We start from the raw sequence: 22,983 nt of genomic DNA, 5'->3' as shown, positions 1-22,983 counted from the left end.
CCACCCCCGTCCCCACCTCCTCCAGCAAGAGTTTAAGCCTCTCTTGGCTGCCCCACGAGCCCCTGTATCCTTAGAGTAAATTTCCCTTTTTGTTTGAATTAAGTAGGTTTCTGTTATTTGCAAAAAAGAGAAACATAAAAATGTAGCTAATATAAAAATGCAGGGACAGACATTTAGAAGAAATCACACCACACTGTTCCCAGTGCTCCCTCCTAGAAGGGGACAGACAGCGGAAGGAGGGGAGAAATTTTCAGATTTACTTGATATACCTCTCTATTATTTGAATTCTAGGAACATGGGTTCCTGTTGTAATTTTTTAAAAAATAGGTTAAAAAAATTACCTAGAAACCGTTGAGAGCTTGGATGGCGTGGAAAATAAGAATACAGCTTTTAGGAAAACAAAGAGCCCAAGGAAGTCTCCCTGCAGCTCTTTACTCCGGGACCACCGTGAGACTCAGAGGAGAACACGTTAATTCCCGACAGGAGACCCAAGAGTAAATAAATGGTGGCCGTTGAAACCATCCAATCAGAAGTCACTGCTTTCAGTTAATTTGGGGGTCGGGGGGCATCACCAGATAGGTCCGGGTCTTTGGACTTTAGTAAAAGCAAGTTCACAGCCTTGGGATGAGCAAGGTGCCTGCTCACCACGGCTGGCGGCCTGACTCACCATTGAACGACAGGTTGATGGCCTCCAAGTAGTTTCCTTGTGCTGAGGTAGAATTGTCTCCTTGGGGAAAGCCCTCTGGAGCAAAAGACACGACAGAAGGGACATCTCATGAAAGATAGATTCTTCAAAAACAAGCAGATGGTGCCTGGCTCCACAGGCCCCCACCCTGCAGAAGGGACATGACTGAACCTACTGCCCACATCACGAACAACGTGACCCAACCCGAAACAGAGACCCGACCAGAAGCAGAGATGACACACAGCGCTGGAAGGCAAATGGGCGTGAACCTCTTCGGCCCCCAGTCTCCGTCCTCCGCCTCCTCTCCCTTCCGACACATCAGTGCAGTACCTGCCTGTTCCAGTCGCACCAACACTGGATACTGGATGAAGAGTTTTTTGATGGTCACGAGGAGTGAGGTCCACTCTTCTCTCCTTTCGTTCTGCACCACCACTCTGAAAGGAGCGCCATCAAAAGACAGGCATCGAGCAGCTATTGAGCACAGGACATGAGGTCCCGTGCAGGGGTTTCAAGGAAAGGAGAAGGGGGTGCCCAGAGCTGTGGTGATTTATCATACAACAGTATGTAAGAAAGTCAGATGCATTCGGTGAGCATTAGCAAAGAAATCTAATCACATCAAGAGTCACAGAGATGGAAAATCAAAAATACGAAAATATTTCAAAATTGCCTTCAGATTACATTAATGCTCAGTGTGAACAGGAAGATGAACATTCTTTCAGACTGAATTACAATTAGGTGGCATATAAGAAAAGCCTAAGAAGTAAACACTCATATATATGGTTTACATAGATGGCCAATAACCATATCTAGGTCAGGGAAATAAACCAGTGGAAAGAGATGGGGGGGGAATCTGCTTACTGTATACTTTCTGAACCTTTAAACTTTTGAACCATGTGAATATACTCCAAAAAATTTAAATTTAAAAAGAAAAATATACATTTCCATTAGTTTAGCAATTTTAACACTAGGAATTTATCCTAGAGAAACACACAGAACCCAGAATAGCCAACACAACACTGAAGGACATAAATAAAGTTGGAGGACTGACTCTATCCAACTGCAAGACTTACTACAAAGTCACAGCAATCAAGACAGTGTGATATCGTGAAAGAACAGACAAAAAGATCACTGGAACAGAACAGGGAGCCCAGAAATTGACCTTCAGAAATATAGTCAACTGATCTTTGACAAATGAGCAAAGCTAATACAATGCAGCAAAGACAGTCTTTTCAACAAATGATGCTGGAACAACTGGACACCCACATGCAAAAAGAAAAGGAGGGAGGGAGGGAGGAAGAAAGAAAAGATGTTTATTCACAACTGTCCAAACTTGAAAGCAACCAAGATGTCCTTCAGCAGGTGAATTGATAAACCGTGGTCCATCTAGGCAAGGGACTGTTATTAGGCACCAAAAAGAAGTGAACTACTGAGCCATGAAAACACATGAAGAAACCTTAAATGCATGTTACTAAGTGGAAGATGCCACTGTATGAATGATTCCAACCATATGACAATCTGGGAAAGGCAGAACTGTGGAGACTCTAAAAAGACCAGCAGTTGCCAGGGGATGGAGGTGGGGGAAGGAACAAACAGGTGGAGCACAAGAGAATTTTTAGGGCAGTGGAAATACTCCGCATGATACTGTGATGATGGAGACATGCCGTTATACATTTGTCCAAACCCACAGAATGGACAGCACCAACGTGAACCCTAAGGTAAACCAGGGACTTTCAGTGTACAGTGTGTCACTGTAGGGTCATTAACTGCAACAAATGCACCACTCTGATGAAGAATGTTGATCCCTGGGTGGGGGACAGCAAGCATGTGTAGGGGAAGGGAGTATATGGGAAATATCCATGCCTTTCTCTCAATTTTGCTGTGTAACTAAAACTGCTCTTTAAAAAAGTCTTAATTTTTTTTTTAATGGAAAGAAAGCAGAAAAGCACTCAGGGATGCATCATTGTGTATCTGTCTAGTTAGCACAGTGATATGTAGAGAATTTTTTAAATTAGAAAAAACTGCCAATGCTAACCTCGCAGTTTTGACAAATGTACTCAGTTAGGAACTGTTAACAGAGAAAGCTGGGTGAAAAGTATATGGCAACCCTGTGTATTATTTTTGCAATTACTCTGTAAACCTAAAATTATTCCAAAGTAAAAAGATTTATTTTTTTTTTAAGTTAGGAAAAAAACAACCAAAGGAGGGGGGAGAAAAGGCATAGCAAAGCACCCAAACGTACTTATAGAAGTCTTCATAGAATCGCCCCTTGTGATCCTGCCTAATTGAGGCTCGGTTTATTTCAGGAAATTCATCTGAAAGAGAGAAAACAACATATGCAGATCAGATTGAAAAGAGAAATTCAGTTTCTCTGCTCCCCCTTCTGAGTCAAGGATTTGCATCACACGCAGAAACAGACACACACACAGAGACAATTTTATGTCTATTAAGTTGGCTTTAAGCTGAATCGAGGCCCACAGACTTCCTGTATCTGCTAATGAACAGTGTCATTTTCCATGTTACCCTGTCCCCACAATAGACAAGGTGGGAAAGATGGAGCAATGCCAAAAGGAAGAGAATGACAGGGAAGGAGTGAGGATGGGCGTGTGAAAAGCTTCACAAAAAAATAACTTACTCACCAAGAGATTTTGCATCGTAGAAAGTCCTAGAGAAAAGGACCACTGTCACTTCATGACTACAGTTCTTCTCCTGGGCATGAGCAGAGAAAAAGAGGGCTCAAGTCTATGCCACTCACCGTGCTGTGAGGCAGCCTGCATGAACGTACACTCTCCGTTCTGGGAGGCTCGGAGGCAGCCCACGGCACAGGATGGCACCACGTTCCTGTGGCCGCGTGGCGTGGTGGACAGAGGACTGCGGCGTCAGGCAGCCCAGACTGACTTCTGGCTCTGAAACTTACCACCACATGACCTTGAGCAAGTTACCTCAAGTCCCAGGAATGTGGAAAGTGTTTTAAAAACTGCAAGTCACCCGTAAGTTTGGGTCACTGTCTCCCAGCTCCTGAGAGGGCATGAAACAGATAGATCTGCCCATTGTCAAAGGATCGTGGTATCTGTACCTGCTTCACAGTGTTCTCTAATTTCTTCAGAACTGTAGGTTAGGGAAGAACAGAACCCATGGTGGTGGGTGTAAGAATCAAAGACACTCCCACGTATGACCAGGGCCACAGGATGAGAATTACTGCTTAAGTTGAAACCAAGATAAGGAATCGCCTTTGGACTGGGATGGGGAATAGTGAGAAAAAACATTTCTATGAATCAGGAGATCAAGATTTGCAGACACTGACTATTATACATAAAATAGATATACAAGTTTCTACTGTAGAGCACAGGGAACTATATTCAATATCTTTTAGTAACCTATAATGAAAAAGAATATGAAAAGGAATCTATGTATGTGTACGTATGGCTGAAACATAATGCTGTACTTCAGAAATTAACATAACATTGTAAACTGACTAGACGTCAGTTAAAAAAAAATTTTTTTTAAACCCATTTCTATGGAGTCTGGAGATCAGTGTCCTAGAAATAAGGTGTTGACAGATGGCATGAAATTTGCCAGTGAGCCAGCAAGCTCAGTTTCAGTTCCTCCTGGGTCTTTGAAGACAACAAGGAGCCTACACTGACCAACCCCACATCTAACCCAACCATGCATACTGAGCACCCACCATACAAGGAATACAACACGATGTGCGTTACACACCACTTCATACTCTTGCACAGATGTATCTCAGGTGGACAGGGATTCCTAAACAGAAGCCACAGAACCAAGAGCAACCAACTAGCCACCAGCTAATTTACTGGACATCTAGGCACTCCAAACTCAGCTCCAAACTCATCCAATTTTGGTATAAGTTTTATACAAGAAAAAAGCCTGACAGTAGGCTGGTGTGGGGCCGTGAGACCCTCAATTCACGTGTGATAACATACAACAGTGGTGACATGGCTGGAGATTACAGAACCACAGACAGGATGGCACCGGAGCTGTGCTATCAGGCTGGCACTGGATGAGTGGATGGAACCGGATTAGAATCCTGCTTTCACAGGCTACCGATCATGGCAAGTTATCTAACTTGTCTCAGCTGTACTTTCCCCATCCGTGTAAAAGTGACAAGAGGATTAAGTGAGAGAATGTGGGTAAAACACACACCGCCATACCTGGGGTCAAAATACTCAATAAATGTCAGCTGGGACTCCTCCTAATAACCCCATGCCACTATATTTGGGCTCAGAAATGAATTCATAAACTCCCGTGTTCGGCCCTGCTGTCCACAGGGTTAGCTTTAAGCTATTCAATAGGTGTATGAAGGGTAAATAACCTCCACCAAACTGTTCTAAATCGACACCATGTGGTTACATAAAGTTATTTTAATTAAGTTTCAAGCTCTTGCTTAAAGTTCTTGACTGTAACAAAATAAACAAAACCTAAGCTCAAACTCCTGTACACTAACATGGGTCTCTGCCAACTCCCAACCCTACATCTGATGCTATAAATGCTCACAGAATCTGGGGTTGGGGGACAGCTAAAGGACAACTGAGCCGGACCTGACATGGAGGTTTTCACAGACTCAATGTGGAAACAGCCATCACAGAGCGCAAGGTGGCCGTTACTCAGCCCACCCCCAAGTCCTGGCTCCCTGCAGTCCCCACTGTCTGCCTCTTCCTTCAGACCCCGGCCTCAGGCAGACACAAAGGCCGAGGCACCCCTGAGCTAGGTGACTGCGGGAGCTTCCTGGCTGGCCTGCTTCCTGTCTGTCCCTTCACCAAACCGCTCCAGGCCACTGGACTCCTCTTCCTCAAATTCTCCCCAGCTTTGATCACACTGACCCCCTGCTTGAGAATCTCTCCTGGCTCCCACTTCTCATGCAATCAAGCCCACACCGCTCAGCTTGACCTGACCCTTCCTTCTAATCCAATCCCATTACCTGACCACTCCCCACACGAAGCCCCCGAGGAGCCACAGAAGACTTCACCACAATCTCATGTCTTGGCTCACCCGCTTCTCTCCACTTGAGATACTCTCCCATCTTCCTTCCCCACCACCCACACCCTCCTCAGCCATGCAAGTCCAAGCTCAGAAGCAAACAGAATTCCAGCCCCTCACAAGGATGGTTGGTTTGCCAACGTTTCAAACGTGCAGCCCCGCGCTCCCAGCAGGCCTACAGATTCTCTGAGGGCCAGTGTCACATTTCTGCTTCTCTGACCTTTAGAGCTGGGGAAGGAGAATGGAAATTAGCCTCCATCAAGGCCTAGATCCTGTTGAGATCTGACTATGCGCAGGTACTTTCAAACTCCTCCTGAGGCGGGAACTATAACCATCTCTGTTTTGCAGACAGAGAAACAGAGGCTCAGAGAGACTGAATACTTCTCCAAGATAAAAAAGCTAATTGAGTAGAACCCTACTTTTTTCTTTTCTTTTTTTTTTTTAGCACGGGGGGGGTCATTAGGTTTATTTATTTATTAATTTTTAATGGAGGTGCTGGGGATTGGACCCAGGACTTCGTGCATGCTAAGCATGTGCTCTACCACTTGAGCTATACCCTTTCCCCTGAATACTACACTCTCATCAGAAAGATAATTTGCAAACATTTCCTCCCATTCTGTGGGCTCTTTTTATTTTCTTGATAGCGTCCTTTGATGCAGAAAAGTTTTTAATTTTGATGAAATTCAAACTACATACTTTTCCTTGGGATGCTTGTGCTTCTGGTGTAATAGGTGAGATACCACTGACAAATCCAAGGTCATAAAAATTTCCCTTATGTTTTCTTTTAAGAGTTATATCCGTTTAGCTCTTGTATTCAGGTCCCCGATTCATTTGGAGTTAAATTTCTGTATAGGATGCGAGTTAAGGGTCCAAATTCACTCTCTGACACATAGATATTCACTTGTCTCAGAAGCATTTGCTGAAGAGACTATCCCTTCCCTCATCAAATGGACTTGCTATTCTTGTGTAAAATCAACTGACCAGAGATGTATGGGCTGACCTCTAGACTCTCAGTTCTATTCCATTGATCTGCATGTCGGTCTTTATGTGGGTACCATATTGCTTTGGCTACCCTTTGTTGTAGTTAAGTTTTGATGTTAGGAAGTCAGAGTCCTACAACTTTCCTCTTTTTCAAAATTGTGTTGGCTATTCAGGATCCACTGTAATTCCATATATATTTTAGAATTAACTTTTCCACTCTGGTAAAAAAAACGCAATTGGGATTTTGACATGGACCATATTCAAATAGTTTGCTTTGGGTAGTATTGCCATTTTAACAATATTAAGTCTCTTAACCCATGAACATGGGTTGTTTGTCATTTATTTAGGCCTTTTAAATTTCTTTCAGCAATGTTTCGTAGACTTTAGTGTACAAATCTTGCACCTCTTTGGGCAAATTATTCCCAAGTCCTTTATTCTCTTTGATGCTCTTGTAATTGCTTTTATAATTTAATTCCCTTTTTAAAATTTAATACCTTGTTTTAATTTCCTGTTCAGATTGTTCATTGTGGATGAAACACAATTGATTTTGTGTGTTGAACTTTGTATCCTACAACTTTGCTGAATTTGTTTATTAGCTACAATAGTTTCTTGGTGGATTTTTTTGGATTTTCTACATCTGTGACTGAGATAGCTTTCCTTCTCTGCCAGTAAGGATGACTTCTATTTCCTTTTCTTGTCTAGATGCTCTGGCTAGAATTTCCAGCACAACGCTGAATACAAGTGGTGAAAGCAAGCATCCTTAGCTTGTTCCTGATCTTAAAGGTGGAAGTTTTCAGTCCTTCACCATTAAGTATGACGATAGCTGTGGCGTTTTCATAAATGCCCTTTATCATGTTGAGGTGACTAAGGTAATTGAAATCTAGAGTCTTATCAGTTTAGGCTTTAGCTAAGATACTTCAATTAAATGCAGCTTAATAGAAATTGTACATTTTAAAAATATTCATTGAATAATGTTTATTCAACGAGACTTAGTGCACAAGAAGAAACATACCTTCCATTTGGTAAAGAGATCAGCAAGGAAACCATTCACAGCTTTCTCAAAATACAGATCCCCTGAAAAGAAACGAGAAGAGGGTTTATTTCTTGCTTACAATTTCTTCTCTCAATAAAGTAACAGGAATCGGACTAGTCAAAGAGAAAGTGGGTTCTGCTATACCCTAAAACACAATCATAAAAGTGGTTTAAGCCTAGACTTTCTATACAGCCAAATTTAATATTTGCCTCACTCAGTAAACAGTCATGGCTTCAAGATAAAATGCAAGATTGAAAAAGCTTTGATGATTGAAAACTACAATATATCTTCAAAATGAGAGAAGCATCAAACTTCTAATTACTCTCAGAGTGATGCTTAAAGCTTGTCAGAAGATGATCTGATGGACCTGGTGGACCCCAGGCATTCACTTAACTACATTTGCAGTTTCTGTTGTTCCTGAGATGCTATGATGACCCACAGTGAATATTACTTTGTAATTTTCCCAAACACAAATTTGAATTGCATGCATCATGAGGCTGGTGTGTCAGACATGGTATCCACACCTCACAGCAACTTTATCATTTTCTTATTGTGTAGTAACTTTAACAAAATGAGACAAACTTGGTGATTTCTATGAGTGCTAAAACAAGAAATGAAAGATACCAAAGAAAGTACTGGTTCTTAGCCACAGAGTCACTTCTCTATGGCTTTTGATCCTATACTTACAGATTAGAGATCTGAGAATTCAGATTTTTCATTAATACTTTACTACATTTCACGTAATTCACTATATGCACAACCTGTAAAATATTTACTTATTTTTATTTATTTATTTCAGCATTTGAGGGTTTGTAAAGATCTCAGGATATACCTTTAGAGACTGTCAAGAGCTTACTGTAAATGATACCAGCTTGGGGGGAATAAATATCTCCTGATTAGCAGTGACAATCAGTACTTAGGAACAGTAAGTACCATAAATATCAAAGTCCCACATTTCACAGCTCATCTGAATAAATATGTAAACCATAGCCGACGTAGAACGGAACACCACCTGAAATAAACAAAAACACAATTGCATTAAAAAGCAATAATGAGATAAACAACAAGTTCCTACTGTACAGCACAGGGAAATGTATTCAGTACCTTGTAATAACCTATAACGAAAAAGAATATGAAAAGGAATATATGTATGTATATATATGACTGAAACATTATGCTGTCCACCAGAATTGATGCAACATTGTAAACTGATTATACTTCAATCAAAAAAAAAAAAAAAAAGCAATAATGCATAGAGTTTCAGTTCTACAAAATGAAAAGGTTCTGGAGAGTTTCAGTTCTACAAAATGAAAAGGTTTTATAATGACGTAAACATACTTAACCCTACTGAACTGTATACTTAAAAATGGTTACAGAGGGGAGGGTATAGCTCAAGTGGTAGAGTGCATGCTTAGCATGTGTGAGGTCCTGGGTTCAATCCCCAATACCTCCTCTAAAATTGAACAAACCTAACTACCTCCCCCCACCAAAATAAAATAAATAATACAATAATAATAAAAATATTTTTTAAATGGTTATAATGGTAAATTTTATGTTTTTACCACCAAAAAAAAAAAAGCACTGCTGGAAGATTTCTCTTAATTGCATTAAGAGAAAAGCAAGCTTCATCCCTGGCACCACTGGCCATGAGGGGAAGAGCCTGTCCGACCCTCTAGGAGTCTATGCAAGGGCAGATAGGTGCTTTCACCAGCGTGGGTAACATTCACAGCTGTTTGGATTTTCCCAACTGGAACAGTCACAGGAGGAGATTCCTTGGCAAAGGTCTCTCTTCCTGTTAACCAACACTATCTTCTCCCGACTTTTAACTTCTGCTGGGTATTAGTGGGCATAAAGCCTGCAAGCTAGACGTGCCATCTCCACGTCTGATATTAAATAGAAGCAAATGAAGATCAGCCTCAAAGTGGAGAGAGGCAACTCTAAAACACTGGAATTTCAGGAGTCCCTGACTACATTACAATACTGTCCTGCTGGGCAGATAGTAGCTTGAACATGAGACCAAGTTTTTGCTTGTTTCTCTGTTTCACTTTTGGTTTAACAACTTACAACAGCGCAAGGAAACAAAACCAAGAAAGGCATTTTCTCAATCTTACCCTTGTATCTTCGCTGATATAACCACACATGACTTTCTCATTCTTGACCCACAGTTCACCAGCCTGTGCCCTGAAAGGAGACACACACACACACACATTATTACAGGTCCTACTTAAACCAAAAAGTGTGGCTCACTCTACTCACTCTACTCTATTATTTACACCCAGATCACCTGGCCAGTTCGAGATTTCCAGAATGCCATGAACAGATGCCACAAGATAAAGAATTCTCAGTGTACTGGATCTGTGCAACCAGAGCTCTTCATCTGGGGGTCCATACAAAAACCTGTGGGTCTAAGGAAGGGCTCTGGGGAACCCATGAACCCTCTGAAATGATGCAAACTTTTCTGAGCACAGAAATGTACCTTTTGTCAAATCTCAAAAGGGTCCCTGTCCCAGAAACAGCTCAGAAGCACTGATGAACCCATTGCTTAACCCAACTCTGAGACAATAAGCTGCAACAGAATCAAAATCCATCTCAATATCAGATTAGAAGGCAAGCAGTCAGGAGGCAGGAAGGGACTATTCAAAGGAGGGCCATTCTCCTGAAAAATCTTCATGTCAGCTTGGTATTGCATTGTGAGGGCTTGATTTTTTTTCCCTCTCTGCATCTTTTTAAGGGCATGAAGTGGATACAACAGTTCAAAGAGCATGGCCTTCGGAGCTGACCAGCCTGGAGTGGAACCAGTCTAGGCAGGGATTTCAATTCTGAGCATCACTCATTAGCTGAATGGTCATGGGGGAATAACTCTGCCAGACTCAGGGTCCTCATCTAAAAAAATGAGATAATGATACCTACTTTCCAGAGCTGTTGTGAGAATTAAATTAAACCAGATAATCTTCAGACAGTGCTGGGATAGGAGGCACTCAACCAACAGTACTAGGGGCTCTGTGTATTAGAAGGAACGGATACAGCGGTGACCGTGAGCGCTGAGTGCTGTACCGGGGGCGGGGGAAGTGGTAGCTGTTACCTCAACCAACCACTCGACCTTCTCTTCTGCCAATCCCAATGCAGCTGCCTGCCTGGCCCTAAGCAATCAGTCCTCATTTAAAAAAAAAAAAGAGGACAAGATAAAATAAAAGCTAGGAAAATGTGTACCATGAGTTGCAGCTCAGGCTACCTGGGAAACAACAATCAGCCAGCCTCCCTGGGCCTCCCTCCCATCTGTAAAATGAAGATGGAAGGACCAAGCCCATGCTCTTCAAATACACTTCTCAGGGCCCCAGCTCTGCTTTCACCAAGAGGGGTGCTTCCTGGCATTCCTTCGCCCAGGTCCGTCTGTGAGTGGACAATGACAGCAAGCCTGACCTGGAAAGGGACCTCCTTTCCTTTAACATTATAAGGAACGATCTGATGTTCCCATGATCTATGAGGAAGTACTCTGCACACAAGCTACTGAATGCTACATTAACCAGACCTCTAAAACGAGCTCCTTCTCCAACTTCTACTAGGGTGTACAGACAAAGCGGTGTTAAAAAACTGGGGCTTAGAGTCCTGAGCCTCCACTCCCTATGGAGGTCAAGCCATCACCTTCCTGAGCCTCAGTCAAAAAAAAAAAAAAAATTGGTAAATGTGGTTAATAAGAATCCTGCCCGATCCCTCTTCCAGAGCCCCTGGGAAGATCCAGTGAGATTCTGTAAAGGAGAGGACTTGGTGAGCCGCCAGACAGTTATCAACCTTCCTATGGAAATGGTTCTCTATGAAATACACACACACACACACACACACACACAAATGCAGTCTTGACCTTTGCTCCTCAGCCTGTAACCTGCCCTTATCCAAACAGGAACTGAGCATGGCCCCAAGACAGGCCCCCTCTGTTTTCTACAGGCTCAAAGGAGAAAGAAATCCCACTGACAGATGCAACTGCAAAATCCACACCCCTCCAGAACACAACCCGAGACCAAGCCCTAGACCAGGATGAAGATGATGGGGGGAGTGGGTGGGCACTGGGCCTTCATCTATGGAGGGACTTCTTGGGCAGGTCACTTTCCTATCAAATGAGCTGTTGAGGGTCAGGGACCTGCACTATCCTTTACAACTAAATTTCATCATCCTGTGAATAAAAAGTTAAAGTAAGTGCAAAGTATGGTCACTGCAGTGTCATTTACATTAACCCACCTTTGAACAACCTAAGTGTCCAGCCATGGCAGACCAGTTAAGTACATGATGCTGAATCCAGACAACAGAATTTCATGGAACCATTAAAATAATGCTTACAAGGAGTTTTAACTTCACCGGAAACGTATCTAGGCTTTTAAGCAGAAAAAAGGATACGAAATAGTATACACGGTATCATCATCTGAGTAAACATGCGTGTGTGCGTGCGTGTCCATGTGAAAATAAAGTATTGGAAGGTTGCACCAAAACTTAACAGCAGTTATCTGTAGGTGGCTGGCTTTTACACTATTCTAAACTTTCTTCTTTATATGTGTTATCCAAATTTTCTAAAATAAATATGTATTTTTCAAGTATAAAAACAGGTTTTAGAGGGATTTTTTTTAACAGTATATAAAATTAAACCTACTATATGGTCTCAAGCTAAAAGGGGAAAAAGTACAGAATATTTTGACAGAACTATGTTTACAGTGGTTGCTTCTGAGTAGTAATATGTCTTTTTCCTCTGCTTCTTTATTCTGTTTTTCAGACTGTCTCCCCTGAGCATGCTTCATATGTAAAACACTTAGCATTTGCCTGATCCCTAGTAGTGCTGAACAAGGGGTATTTGATCATATTAATTCTACAATCAGGGCAGATGTGTTAAGAGAACGGCCACCACAGAATCAGAGCTCATCAGAGAAGATTCCAGAAGCTCCTTTGCAGGGAGGCGGATCGAGCAGGAAAACACCAAACTGCATGCTCCCATGAGCTTTAAGTGTGATTCTCAAACAGATCTGTCTGCTCCCGTACAGCTGGGAAGGCAGAGCCAGAAGTTACTCAGTATTGCTCCCTCTGGAGTGTGAGTCAGAAAAAAAACTTAAGTAAAAAAAAAAAAAAAACAAAAAACCTAAAAAAAAAAGAAACAACAAAAAATAAAACCAGTAGCTAGTTGGCAGTCCCCAAAACTGTACCTGGGAAAATGGGATCTCTTCACAATGATATTAAATAGAGTAGGTTTCTAAATTCAATTTTTTTAATATTTATTTTTTACTGAAGTATAGTTTGTATATAATATTATATTATATGTTACAAGTATATACTACAGTGATTCATAATTTTTAAAGGTTCTACTCCACTTATGGGTATTATAAAATATTGGCTGTATTCACAGCGTTGTACAGTATACCCTTGCAGCTGATTTTACACATTGTAGTTTGTACCTCTTAGCCCCCATGCCTATCTTTCCCTCTCTCCACTGGTAACCAATAGTTTGTATCTGAGTCTGCTTCTTTTTTGTTATAGTCAGTAGTTGGTTATGTTTTTTAGATTCCACATACAAGTGATATCATACAGTCTTTGTCTTTCTCTGACTTATCTAAGTTCAAATTTTAAAAAAGCAGCCTACTAATCGTTAGGAGATAGATATCAGTGCAATATTTTTCTTTTAAAAATTTCTTTAATTTTTTAAAATATTGATTTTGGAGGTTTTTGGTTTTTTGTTTTTTGGGGTTTTTTTTTAAGAATACATTGTGAATTTACTCAGAGAAAATAAAAATGTTTCTCTTTAAGGAAAGATAATGTTTCCCAGGCAGAGCCTCAAGGTAATGAAACTGTCTAAGTCCTTAACTGTTGACTAAATTACCAGAGTAAAAGACTAAATGACAAAGAAATTCTTTAATAATTTATTATGACTATTTGTTTCTTATACAAGGCCCAGAGCACCTTTTTTTTTTGAAATTTGCCTTTCTTCGTGAAGTTAGGAAAAGAAAGTGACTTTTTTTTTTCTTAATCTATAAAACAGGCAGGTTTGATTAAATACATATTCATCTAAGGCTTTTTCCAGTTCTAAGATTGTGAGTGTAGACCGTCTTTGTTAGAGAACACCAGGCGGCCCAGCAATGCCCGCCCACCTTAATACTGCGCTAGTGCATTGTGGGGTTTGGGGGTTTGTTACAACCACCTAATGTTTTAAGCTACCATGTATTTCATTATACAGACTCCCATGCACCTCAAACACTATCTGTAGTGCAATTACTGCACTAGATCCTACTCCCGTTTACAAGCTGGTAAATCAAGAGTGATATAGTATTTACCTGATGCCAGCAAATTCCACCTTCTGAGTGATATAGGCACATGTGCTGACCTAAGGGAAGAGAGAGGGGGAGAGAGAGAGAGATTCAACAACACATCACGCCATAAAAGGTCACAAAGAAAGTCTCCTGGCTCTAGTCTCTTCTAATAACCCAAAGTTCAATTAACATGGGAGTAACAGGTTTATCCCAGAGGAAAACCCACTGGGGCAGGTATGACAGTAGGATCTCCAGAGTTTGGCAAGTGTGAACTACAGTCAAAGCCAGGTGGATAATAAGTGGCCAGCTTCACTGATAACACTTATCTTGAAATATGTTTGCATCCAAAACTACATTTACACATGGAACACTTACTCCTCATTTTAGAGAGTGAAGCCCTCTTCCACCAAATAAAAAATGAGCAAAGATTTTTTTTTTCAGAAAATACACACCATATGGAAATTCTACCTGTAATCTGTTGTTTCATAATATTCAAAAAGCCCAAAAGGAGAATTTTCAGCCCCAGTTCACAATTCTGATGACCTGATCATTTTAAGTAGAAAATGTTAATTAAAAATAAATAAACAAGGAAAAATGGGAGGAGGGTAAAGCAAAAAGCTGTCTAACTTGGAAGCAACAGAATCTGGGTTCTAGCCCAGTATCGACGAGCTTTCAGGTCTTGGGCTATCATCTCAGCTCTCACATCTATAAATCAGGGGTAATAAACGCCTGTCCACAGGAGATGTGAGGAGTAAATGAGATCAGGTAAAAATCTGAAAACTAAAGTCCAGTTCAAATGTAAAATAATACTATAAATTCCTATTCAAACCCAAAACACTGGGTTCAATCCCCAGTACCTCCATTAAGGAAAAAAAAAAGGAGGAAAGAAACTATTGAAAAAAAAAAAGTTAAAAAAGACAAATGATATGTTTTCAATAATTCTTCTGTGCTACTGGAATTAGCAATGATTTTATCCTCTTCTCCCTACCAGATCTCCCAAATCTCCAGGGTGAACGTGGATTATCAACATAATGGGAAAAGTAAAAAAGTAATGCACTTTTAAAGCCACATCTTACCAAACTTTTCTTTAGCCGCCACATATCCCCACGGCCAATATATTGATCCTTAAAGGTTAATTCCACGAGGTCAAGGGTCACATCCTAAAAGGGATAATCAATCAAAAACATCTCTCTGCATTACTCTGCCACACTTTACAGTCATAAGGCAATTCACACTCAACACAGGAAAACCTTTTGACAAAAAAGTCAACTCCTGGAAGACCATTTAATAGCAGAACCCTGACAAACAGAATTTTATCCAGCTAAAGGCTTTCGAGTACCGATCAGTCTACAACAGATACTACAGCCGCTGTATCATGGTTCAGGGCAAAGGGTACCAGAGTACTGATTCTGACTTTTACACACAAACACAACGAGCTGTGGCTTCATTTTCCTTGATAATGTCAATAATATCTCTTGGACAGTGATTTTTGCCTCTAAATTTTATAGCATCATTTCTCAAAGAAAAATGAGAATATGCAAAGAAATTTCAGTATTTTACTACAAAATTTTATGTTCAGCTTCACAAACACACATAAACATGCAGACCCTTTTTAGGACAAGCTTTTAAAAACGAGGGAGGGCTTTAAATGCAGGCTACAACCTACCTATAACCTAAATGGTCATATAACCTACATATGACCACGTATTTAATAGTCTAACACTACACTTAAGTAACTCATTATTTCCTTAGAGACCCAGTGTTGAAGAAGGGTGTTAATCATTCCCCAAAAGATAGTCAAATCCAGAACAAAGACACACCTTAGGGTCCACAACATTCACATACACATCTTGATAAGGTCTTAGTCGGAACACTTGAGTCACAGTCTGGTCCACACTGATTGTTTCTGAAACAGACGAAATCTGGATCAGATAACACATTTTGAAAAATCAGGTAAATATAGTCTAATGTATAAATACTCAAGACAGTCAACAAACAACACAAGCTTGATCCTTTGCCAAGGGTGAGACATATCCTTTGCCTTCTAGAAGCTTGAAATTTAGAGAGTTCTCTGCTTTTCAGGCAAAATACGACCTGAATCCAAGTAATTAAAAAATGAGAGAATCGGACAGAGATACAGAGAGAGAAAGAGAAGAATTTAAGAAGCAATGTAAGAAAGAAGGGTTGTGAAAATTCAGAAAAGGAAACAGATTCTTCCTCTTTTGGGATGAAAGTAGCAGGGGTAGTTAAGGAAAAAATCAACTTTTTAAGAGACCTTAAGTCTGGTAAGTAAGAAATTTAACAGGTGGCAGGAGGTGAGGGTAAGGAGGACCCTCAAGACCTGGGTTTTATGGAATGTTTTCCCAACAAGTTAAAATATTAAAAAGTGGTTAACATCAAAATCCCTTTACAAGTTAGGTTTTTTTGTCTGTCGACTGCCATTTAAGGAATTACTTTATTTGCTGTCAGTTAACATTTTAGTTCCTTGTTCAGCATGGTACAGTCACTAGGGGAAGGAAGAAAGGATTTGGATCCAGAATGAGTAATGAGAATCACTGCTCCGGCTCCTTCACTTACTCCAGCGAAGCCAATTCATCCTACTGAGACAAAGTTTCCTTGCTTACCCAAGAGTTAGCGGGGGAGGAGGATGTCGCTCAGTGGTAGAGTGCGTGTTTAGCATGCACAAGGTCCTGGGTTCAATCCCCGGTACCTCCATTAAAAATAAGAACCAAATAAACCTAATTACCTCCCCCTCAAATAAAAATAAATAAAATTATAAAAGAGAGTTAGTGGGAAGACCAAGAAAGACAGATAACAAACAGCGCCTTGCACAAGTGGGAGGTAATCTACAATATCCAGTCCTCCCTTGCTCCAACCCAAAATAGGCACTCAACATTTTGTGAAAAAATATAATATTGAGCAAAGCATGCTTTGCCAACAAGTGTAAAGCTTCATCTATTCAGATTAACGTTCCTCTTGACTCTAAATACAGATTTTTTTTCAGTGCCTTCAAAATGCTGAGAAATGAGATTCCTTGGCAGTTTTGCTATCTGATGATTTTTATTGTTTTAGCAGGAACAGAATTTGATAAGGAGTATTGTGCTCTCATTCCCTGCGATTGAGAAGAGGGGTTTCTTACAGTTTCTAAAACAGTAAAGTGTAAAAATCTTAGAGAAGAGAGATGGAATTCTTACCTTTCTGCAAATCCTCCTTAAGTGATTTGACCTGCAAAAGCAGAGGGCTGGGGGGGGGAAAAAGCAACAAAGATTTGGGATGTTGTCAGCAGCAACTAACCAGTTTTCCTCACTGCCCACAAAAGACAAACATCATACTGGACTGACTGTAACTGAAGGAAGCACGACAATGGGAGAAAGTTCCCTTAGAAGGAAGCTCTGCACTGTCCTCCAGGAAATGGATAAACGCTACAGAATTGTTCACAGAGTTGTCATCTCAGCTTTAAATACAGGAAGAATGGACCACTTTTTGAAAGGTGATTGGTTTATCACGTCCTAGAGGGCTGGGGCATTTTTATCCAAACGCAAAGAGCTGTGTTCCCCTTCAAGCCCCTTAGACAAAACCTCATTTGGAACCAGCAGGTGGCCCAGTGAGTTCCCTTGAGCCTAGTCCAACGCTCACCTGTACTCATCGTTGGGGTGAGCAATCTCCACAATGTCCCCAAGCTTGATGTGAGGAAACACCTTGGGGTTCACGACTAGCTCATCATCTGAAAGACAATTCAGTGATCTCAGGTAGATAACCACTCACTTGGGGTTTTTTTGTTTGTTTGTTTGTTTGTTTAGGTCCACTTACCTTTTAAAGGCAACAGATATCTACAACCCAGAATTTTATATTCTTTCTCTGACTGAGCTTATTTCCAAGGCTCAAAGATAAATATATTTTTGAAAACAAACATATGTATGTATATGCAAGACTGGGACAACAGAGATTGGTACACTGTAATTGACCATACTTCAATTAAAAAAAAAAAGATAAATATATTTTAGGGATTGGATATGGCGGTCTGCTTTACAAATTCTACATACAGATATATGTATGTGGTTTATATTTATATATGTACGTGGTTTAAATTTACATATGTATGTGGTTTTCTTTTAAATATTTTTTAACTTGACAATCTATACAGTCACATTATTTCTTAAACTTTAATTTTTTTCTTATTCTCTTTTTTCCTCTTTTTTTTTTTCTTTTTAAAGCCCAGTATTTTATCCTTGCTTTATTGGAGGGAGAGGTGGGGGAGGGAGGTAATTCGATTGTTTTTTACTATTTGGGGAGGAAGGTAATAGGTTTGTTTGTTTGTTAACGAAGGTACGGGGGATTGAACCCAGGACCTCATGCATGCTAAGCACACCCTCTACCACTGAGCTGTACCCTCCCCTCCGAAAACAAGTCACTTGGGTGACAGGTTGCTGTGTCTATTCTCATGCTGGGTCCTGACAACCCCAGCAGGTTGGTATTACAACTCCAGCTCACAGATGAGGTTCCATCTAAAACTGGGATTCAGCTCGACTACAGAATTAGCACCGGGATCCGGAGCGAGTGAGCTGCTGAGTGGGAGGGACACTGTCCAGGTACCTTTGTCTGCAGGCCCCTGCTCCCAGGGAAAAAGCAACCCTTACTCTCTGGGAATTAGGCCTCTTAGACGATCCTTCACTCCCTCCAATGACATGTATCTGGTATATCCTGGGAACAAAACAGCTGGGTCCCACAGAGACAGCACCATTCCTTCTATTTATACGGTGTTCAAAGAACTTCTCAAAATACTGTCTTCATGTGGCCCTCACAATAAACCTTTGGTTCTAACAGAAGCAAGGAAACAACCTAGGAGATATAGCAACTTGCCAAAGGGTAGATAGCCAGTGACAGTCTAGCCAGGACTGATTACTAGTCCAGGGTCCATAAAGCACACCAGCTCTCAGACCTCATGAAAAACAAGCCAAATAACATGTCCTGGATCTGGGAGGGCAGCACCTGATCAGAGAAAAACTTCAGATTTCAGTTCATGGTAGGCTCCAATGAGACTCTTAAAACATAGGGAGGAGATGTTTTCCTGTGTTTATCTACCTCTGCCCCCCACTGAGGGTGGGGGCAAACTCTTTCAAATATAACAAACCCAGAATCATAAAGATTGGACGGTTTTTTCCCCCGTTTTAATTTTTAGGGAAAGACATGGCCTTTAATTATGCTAAAACCATGACAAATAAGTATATCCAGAATTTTAATATAATCAGACCCAACAAAAGTTCAGCCCAGGAAAGCAAAGCACTGGGTTAATCCCACAGTGGTTTTTTTGTTTGCTTGTTTTTGTATATTGTTTCCGTCGACACATGTATGCCAAATCCTCTACGAAGCCTTTTCCTAACTTCCACTGTCTGAATTAAGCTCCCTGAACCTATATTCCATCCTGCTTTGTTTTGTCATTTCCTTTTTGCATGTCTGTCTCATCAAGCCAAAAGCTCCTTAGGGACAACGGACTTTGTCATGATCTTTATGTTTGGTACATTATGTACCTAATAAGTATTTGTTGGATGTATTTTTTTAATTATTTTACTTTATTATTTTAAGTATAGTTGATTTAAAAGATTGTGTTAGTTTCTGGTGTACAGCATAGTGATTCAGTATTTTTGCAGATTCTATTCCATTAGAGGTTATTACAAGATAATAGGTGTAATTCCTCGTGCTATATAGTATATCCTTGCTGTTTATCTATTTTATACATAGTAATTTGTATCTGTTAATACCAAACACCTAATTTGTCTCTTCTCCATTCCTTCTCCCCTTTGGTAAGGACACATTTGTGAGTTTATTTCTGCTTTGCACATACATTCATTTGAATTCTTTTCTATATTCCACATGTAAGTGATAGCATATAGTATTTTCTCTTTCTCGGTCTGATATACTTCACTAAGCATAATATTCTCTAGGTCCATCCATGTTGCTGAAAATGGTAGTATTCATTCTTTTTTTCGGCTGGGTAATATTGTCGGATTCTTTTTTTCTTCACAGTCCTGCAGCACACTGGCTACAGCACCCAGCTACCTTTGTCTTGTACACAGGAAACAGCAGACTCATGTACATTGTATATACACTATACATACTGTATCTTTTCCTCTGTCAAAAGTTATTTCTGTTGTCTCTTCAATTCTGCTCCACAAACTTCAGCAGCCTCAACTGCATACAAAGTCCAGTGTTAACAACAGACTGTGGTTTCAGCAGAAATTGAGTTTTAAATATAGCGATGCCTGGTATATCCTTGTCCTGGGAATTACAATGGCTACATTTACTGAGCAGTTGGAAGAAGCCTGGTACTCTGCTGAATACTTTACATACATCATTTCACTTATCCCCATCAGACCTTGTGATACAGAAACTATTCTTTTCCATTTTTGGCCATCCTTGTCTTTGGGAGGCTTATACATATATAACAGAGGAGCAAATGCATATTCAAATGCAAATTTTTAAAATACTCATTGGGTTGTTAACTCCAATTTCTGAAGCAAATTAGGTTGTTAGGACAGAAAGAAAGAAAAAAAACTTACGAGGAGGTATTTTCCTATCCTGCAGATTTATAGATTCAGGGTGCTAAGAGAAATGGAGAAACCATTCTAAAATGCTTGAATTTGTAGTTAAGGTAAACTAGAGGCCTGTCCAAGGTCACAGGGAAAGTTAGAGGCAGAGCTCACAGCCGATTCTTGTTTAATGGGGGACAACATGCTGTATCCTGCCCCTTCTCACTGCGCCTCGGAGCCAGGCAAAGGTTCATGCTTTGATCATACCTGTCTTACGTATATCTACTACTTCTCTCTCACGGAACATGTTTTCTCATCTGCCAAGCCAGTGCCGACTGAAATTTTATGGGACATACACAATATATACGTAATAAAAAATACAAGCAAATAAAGCATAGTAAACTGGCAATATTCACAACGTTCCTTAAAATGCAAAATGCAAATACTTCTGGAAGGACCCTGTGTCTCCTGTCCTACCCTCCCTACTACGGTATTTCACCTGCTGCTTCACTCAGTTAAGTTGCTTGGCTAGCCTCGACTGTCACACAAGCCAGTGTGTAATTTTCAAGGTATAGGACACACCAGAACCTCAGCAAACTTACACAACCCCCAAAGAACAATCGATACTGACCACTGCCCCCAAAGCCCTTCTTGTGGATGACGAGTTTGTAGACCTTTGTGGTTCTCATCTTGTACTGTTGTTTCCTTCAGCTGTTCCAGGCTTGGGGGAGAGAAATCATTTTGCCTCCCTGCCACTGAAACACAAACAAAAAGGCTGGAATGTGAGACATTCCCTTGCAACTGCTTTTAGATTTTAGGGCAGTGAAAATATTGCTGTTGCTCAGCAGAGAGGTGGCAGCAACCCTTGCATGATTCCTCTAATAACCAGGAAGCATGGAGAACAAACAGAACCAACGAATCTGGGAAGGAAAGGGAATTCGGGCCAGGGTCTAGTCCAACCTCCGAGCAGATACTTTATCACACCCTTAAAGGGAAAATTTGTAATGAATGAAGCACTCATTACATTGCCTCTATCTAAACCAGTAACACCCAAATATTAGAGAGGTCTTAAAAGAGGTTAGGCACACTCCTTCTGCAGATGAGGAAAGTGAGGGCCAGAGCAAGGAACTTGTCTAAGGTCCCTCAGAGATGGGAGGCACTTCCACTGTCGACGTTTCGCCGTCGATGTTCCGGGCAAGGAGAGTGTAAATAAGAGGAAGGCACGGGTTCCTTCCCCAAACCTCCATCTGCACAAACTCTCAGCAGTTCCTCCCCGCACCCCCTCATTTCACAGCTGAGGCCACTGAGGATCAGAGACGGGGAGGCACTTGCCTAAGGTCACACAGCGGGCTGGAGGTGGCGTCAGGATTCGAACCTATCCACGGCCCCCTCCCGCCTTATTCCCAAACCCGGGCCCTGGCGGTCAGCTCCACTCACCCGCAGCTCCGGAGCCCCTTCCCGCCTGAGGCCGGAGACCCGAGGGCCGGACCCCGGCCAGGGCCCCCGCGACTCCTCCGTACGCTCCGCCTACGCCCGCGCAGCCGGCGCGGATCCGGTGCGTGAGCTCCCGGCGCTGGCCCGCCCGCCGCGTCCACGGAGCGCTCACCTGAGAACCCGCGCCGCTCCGATGGCTCCGCCCCGGGGCACCACCCCCTTCCCACCCACTCCACCCCCCGCCCCGGGCCGCTCTGGCTCGGCCTCCGCCTCGTCTCGGTGTCCGCGCCACTTCCCCATCCGGGGCTCGCGCCGGGGGCGGGGCCTCGCTTGCGGCCTGCGGGTCGGGACGCCCCACCCCTTTTCCGCATCCCCGGCGTTTCCCGCTACCGAGCCTGATGGCCGCCTCTCCCGGAAGGGAAATCCGTTTCGTCCCAGAGGTTCCGAAACAGATCCGAGCCCAGGAGGTTCGCTTGCTACCTAGTAACGTCCCCAGCAGGGCCAACTCGGGCGAGTGTCCCCGCATCTGTAAACGATGTTATGGACCCTCGCCTGACCTCACAGGGCTGCTGAGATGCACAAAATAGGGTTTCTGGGAGAACTTCTGTAAAATGCAAAGGACCGAGCACGTGCGACCTAGTGCGATGCTGGAAAGTATCCGCCTTGGGGGGCTCGTCAGAGACTTCCAAATCCCGAGTGGCGTTGCGTGCCTCTCTGGTTATTAGAAATAGCTACCGTAGCTTTCACAGGCTTCCCTAGGAGGTGGCAGGTGCTATCCTACTTCACAGACAGGGAAACAGGCTGAGGACACGAAAAACTCCTCCGAAGGAAGCAGGGACGGATCCTGACCCAGCTGGATCCAACCTGGCTCCGAAGGCTGAGCGTTTAACCAGCAACCTCATGTCTCAACCAAGGACTCAGACTAAGCCCATATCTGTCGGGACATCTTCTTAGGGGAAAAAAAAAAAAATCAGAGCTCTGTGGACAGTGCCTGAAGATGGCCGAGGGCTCCTGGCAAGTTGCCAGCTCCAGCTGCTTGACCTA

At 42.0% G+C, this 22,983-nt stretch overlaps 1 protein-coding gene across 11 annotated transcripts in view; it reads right to left on the bottom strand.

Moving 5' to 3' along the window:
• DEPDC5 (DEP domain containing 5, GATOR1 subcomplex subunit) overlaps positions 1 to 22,153 on the bottom strand; it is an 88,898-nt gene extending 66,745 nt beyond the window's left edge. For 3 of the 11 annotated variants that reach the window (XR_012503713.1, XM_074356664.1, XM_074356666.1), the window contains exons 1-14: positions 21,943 to 22,152; positions 21,137 to 21,260; positions 17,615 to 17,702; positions 17,173 to 17,219; positions 15,799 to 15,884; positions 15,055 to 15,138; positions 14,003 to 14,052; positions 9,809 to 9,878; positions 8,631 to 8,709; positions 7,677 to 7,738; positions 3,322 to 3,391; positions 2,925 to 2,997; positions 1,016 to 1,119; positions 668 to 742 (exon numbers count right to left, since the gene is read on the bottom strand). Coding sequence is in view for 9 of the 11 variants with exons in the window: in XM_074356664.1 (XP_074212765.1) it covers positions 668 to 742; positions 1,016 to 1,119; positions 2,925 to 2,997; positions 3,322 to 3,391; positions 7,677 to 7,738; positions 8,631 to 8,709; positions 9,809 to 9,878; positions 14,003 to 14,052; positions 15,055 to 15,138; positions 15,799 to 15,884; positions 17,173 to 17,219; positions 17,615 to 17,702; positions 21,137 to 21,194 (946 nt within the window). In the remaining 2 variants the exon portion in view is untranslated. Of the gene's footprint in view, positions 1 to 667; positions 743 to 1,015; positions 1,120 to 2,924; positions 2,998 to 3,321; positions 3,392 to 7,676; positions 7,739 to 8,630; positions 8,710 to 9,808; positions 9,879 to 14,002; positions 14,053 to 15,054; positions 15,139 to 15,798; positions 15,885 to 17,172; positions 17,220 to 17,614; positions 17,703 to 21,136; positions 21,261 to 21,942 lie in introns of those variants that run through there. The other 8 variants (XM_074356672.1, XM_074356674.1, XM_074356673.1 and 5 more) reach the window with 5 other exon arrangements.
• Between the last annotated feature and the right edge of the window lie 830 nt (positions 22,154 to 22,983).

This window comes from Camelus bactrianus, chromosome 32 (genome assembly GCF_048773025.1).
Source record: "Camelus bactrianus isolate YW-2024 breed Bactrian camel chromosome 32, ASM4877302v1, whole genome shotgun sequence".
In the NCBI taxonomy this organism is placed as follows: Eukaryota; Metazoa; Chordata; class Mammalia; order Artiodactyla; family Camelidae; genus Camelus; species Camelus bactrianus.
The sequence above is the reverse complement of the archived record's forward strand: the minus strand, read 5'-3'. Positions and strand labels throughout refer to the sequence as shown.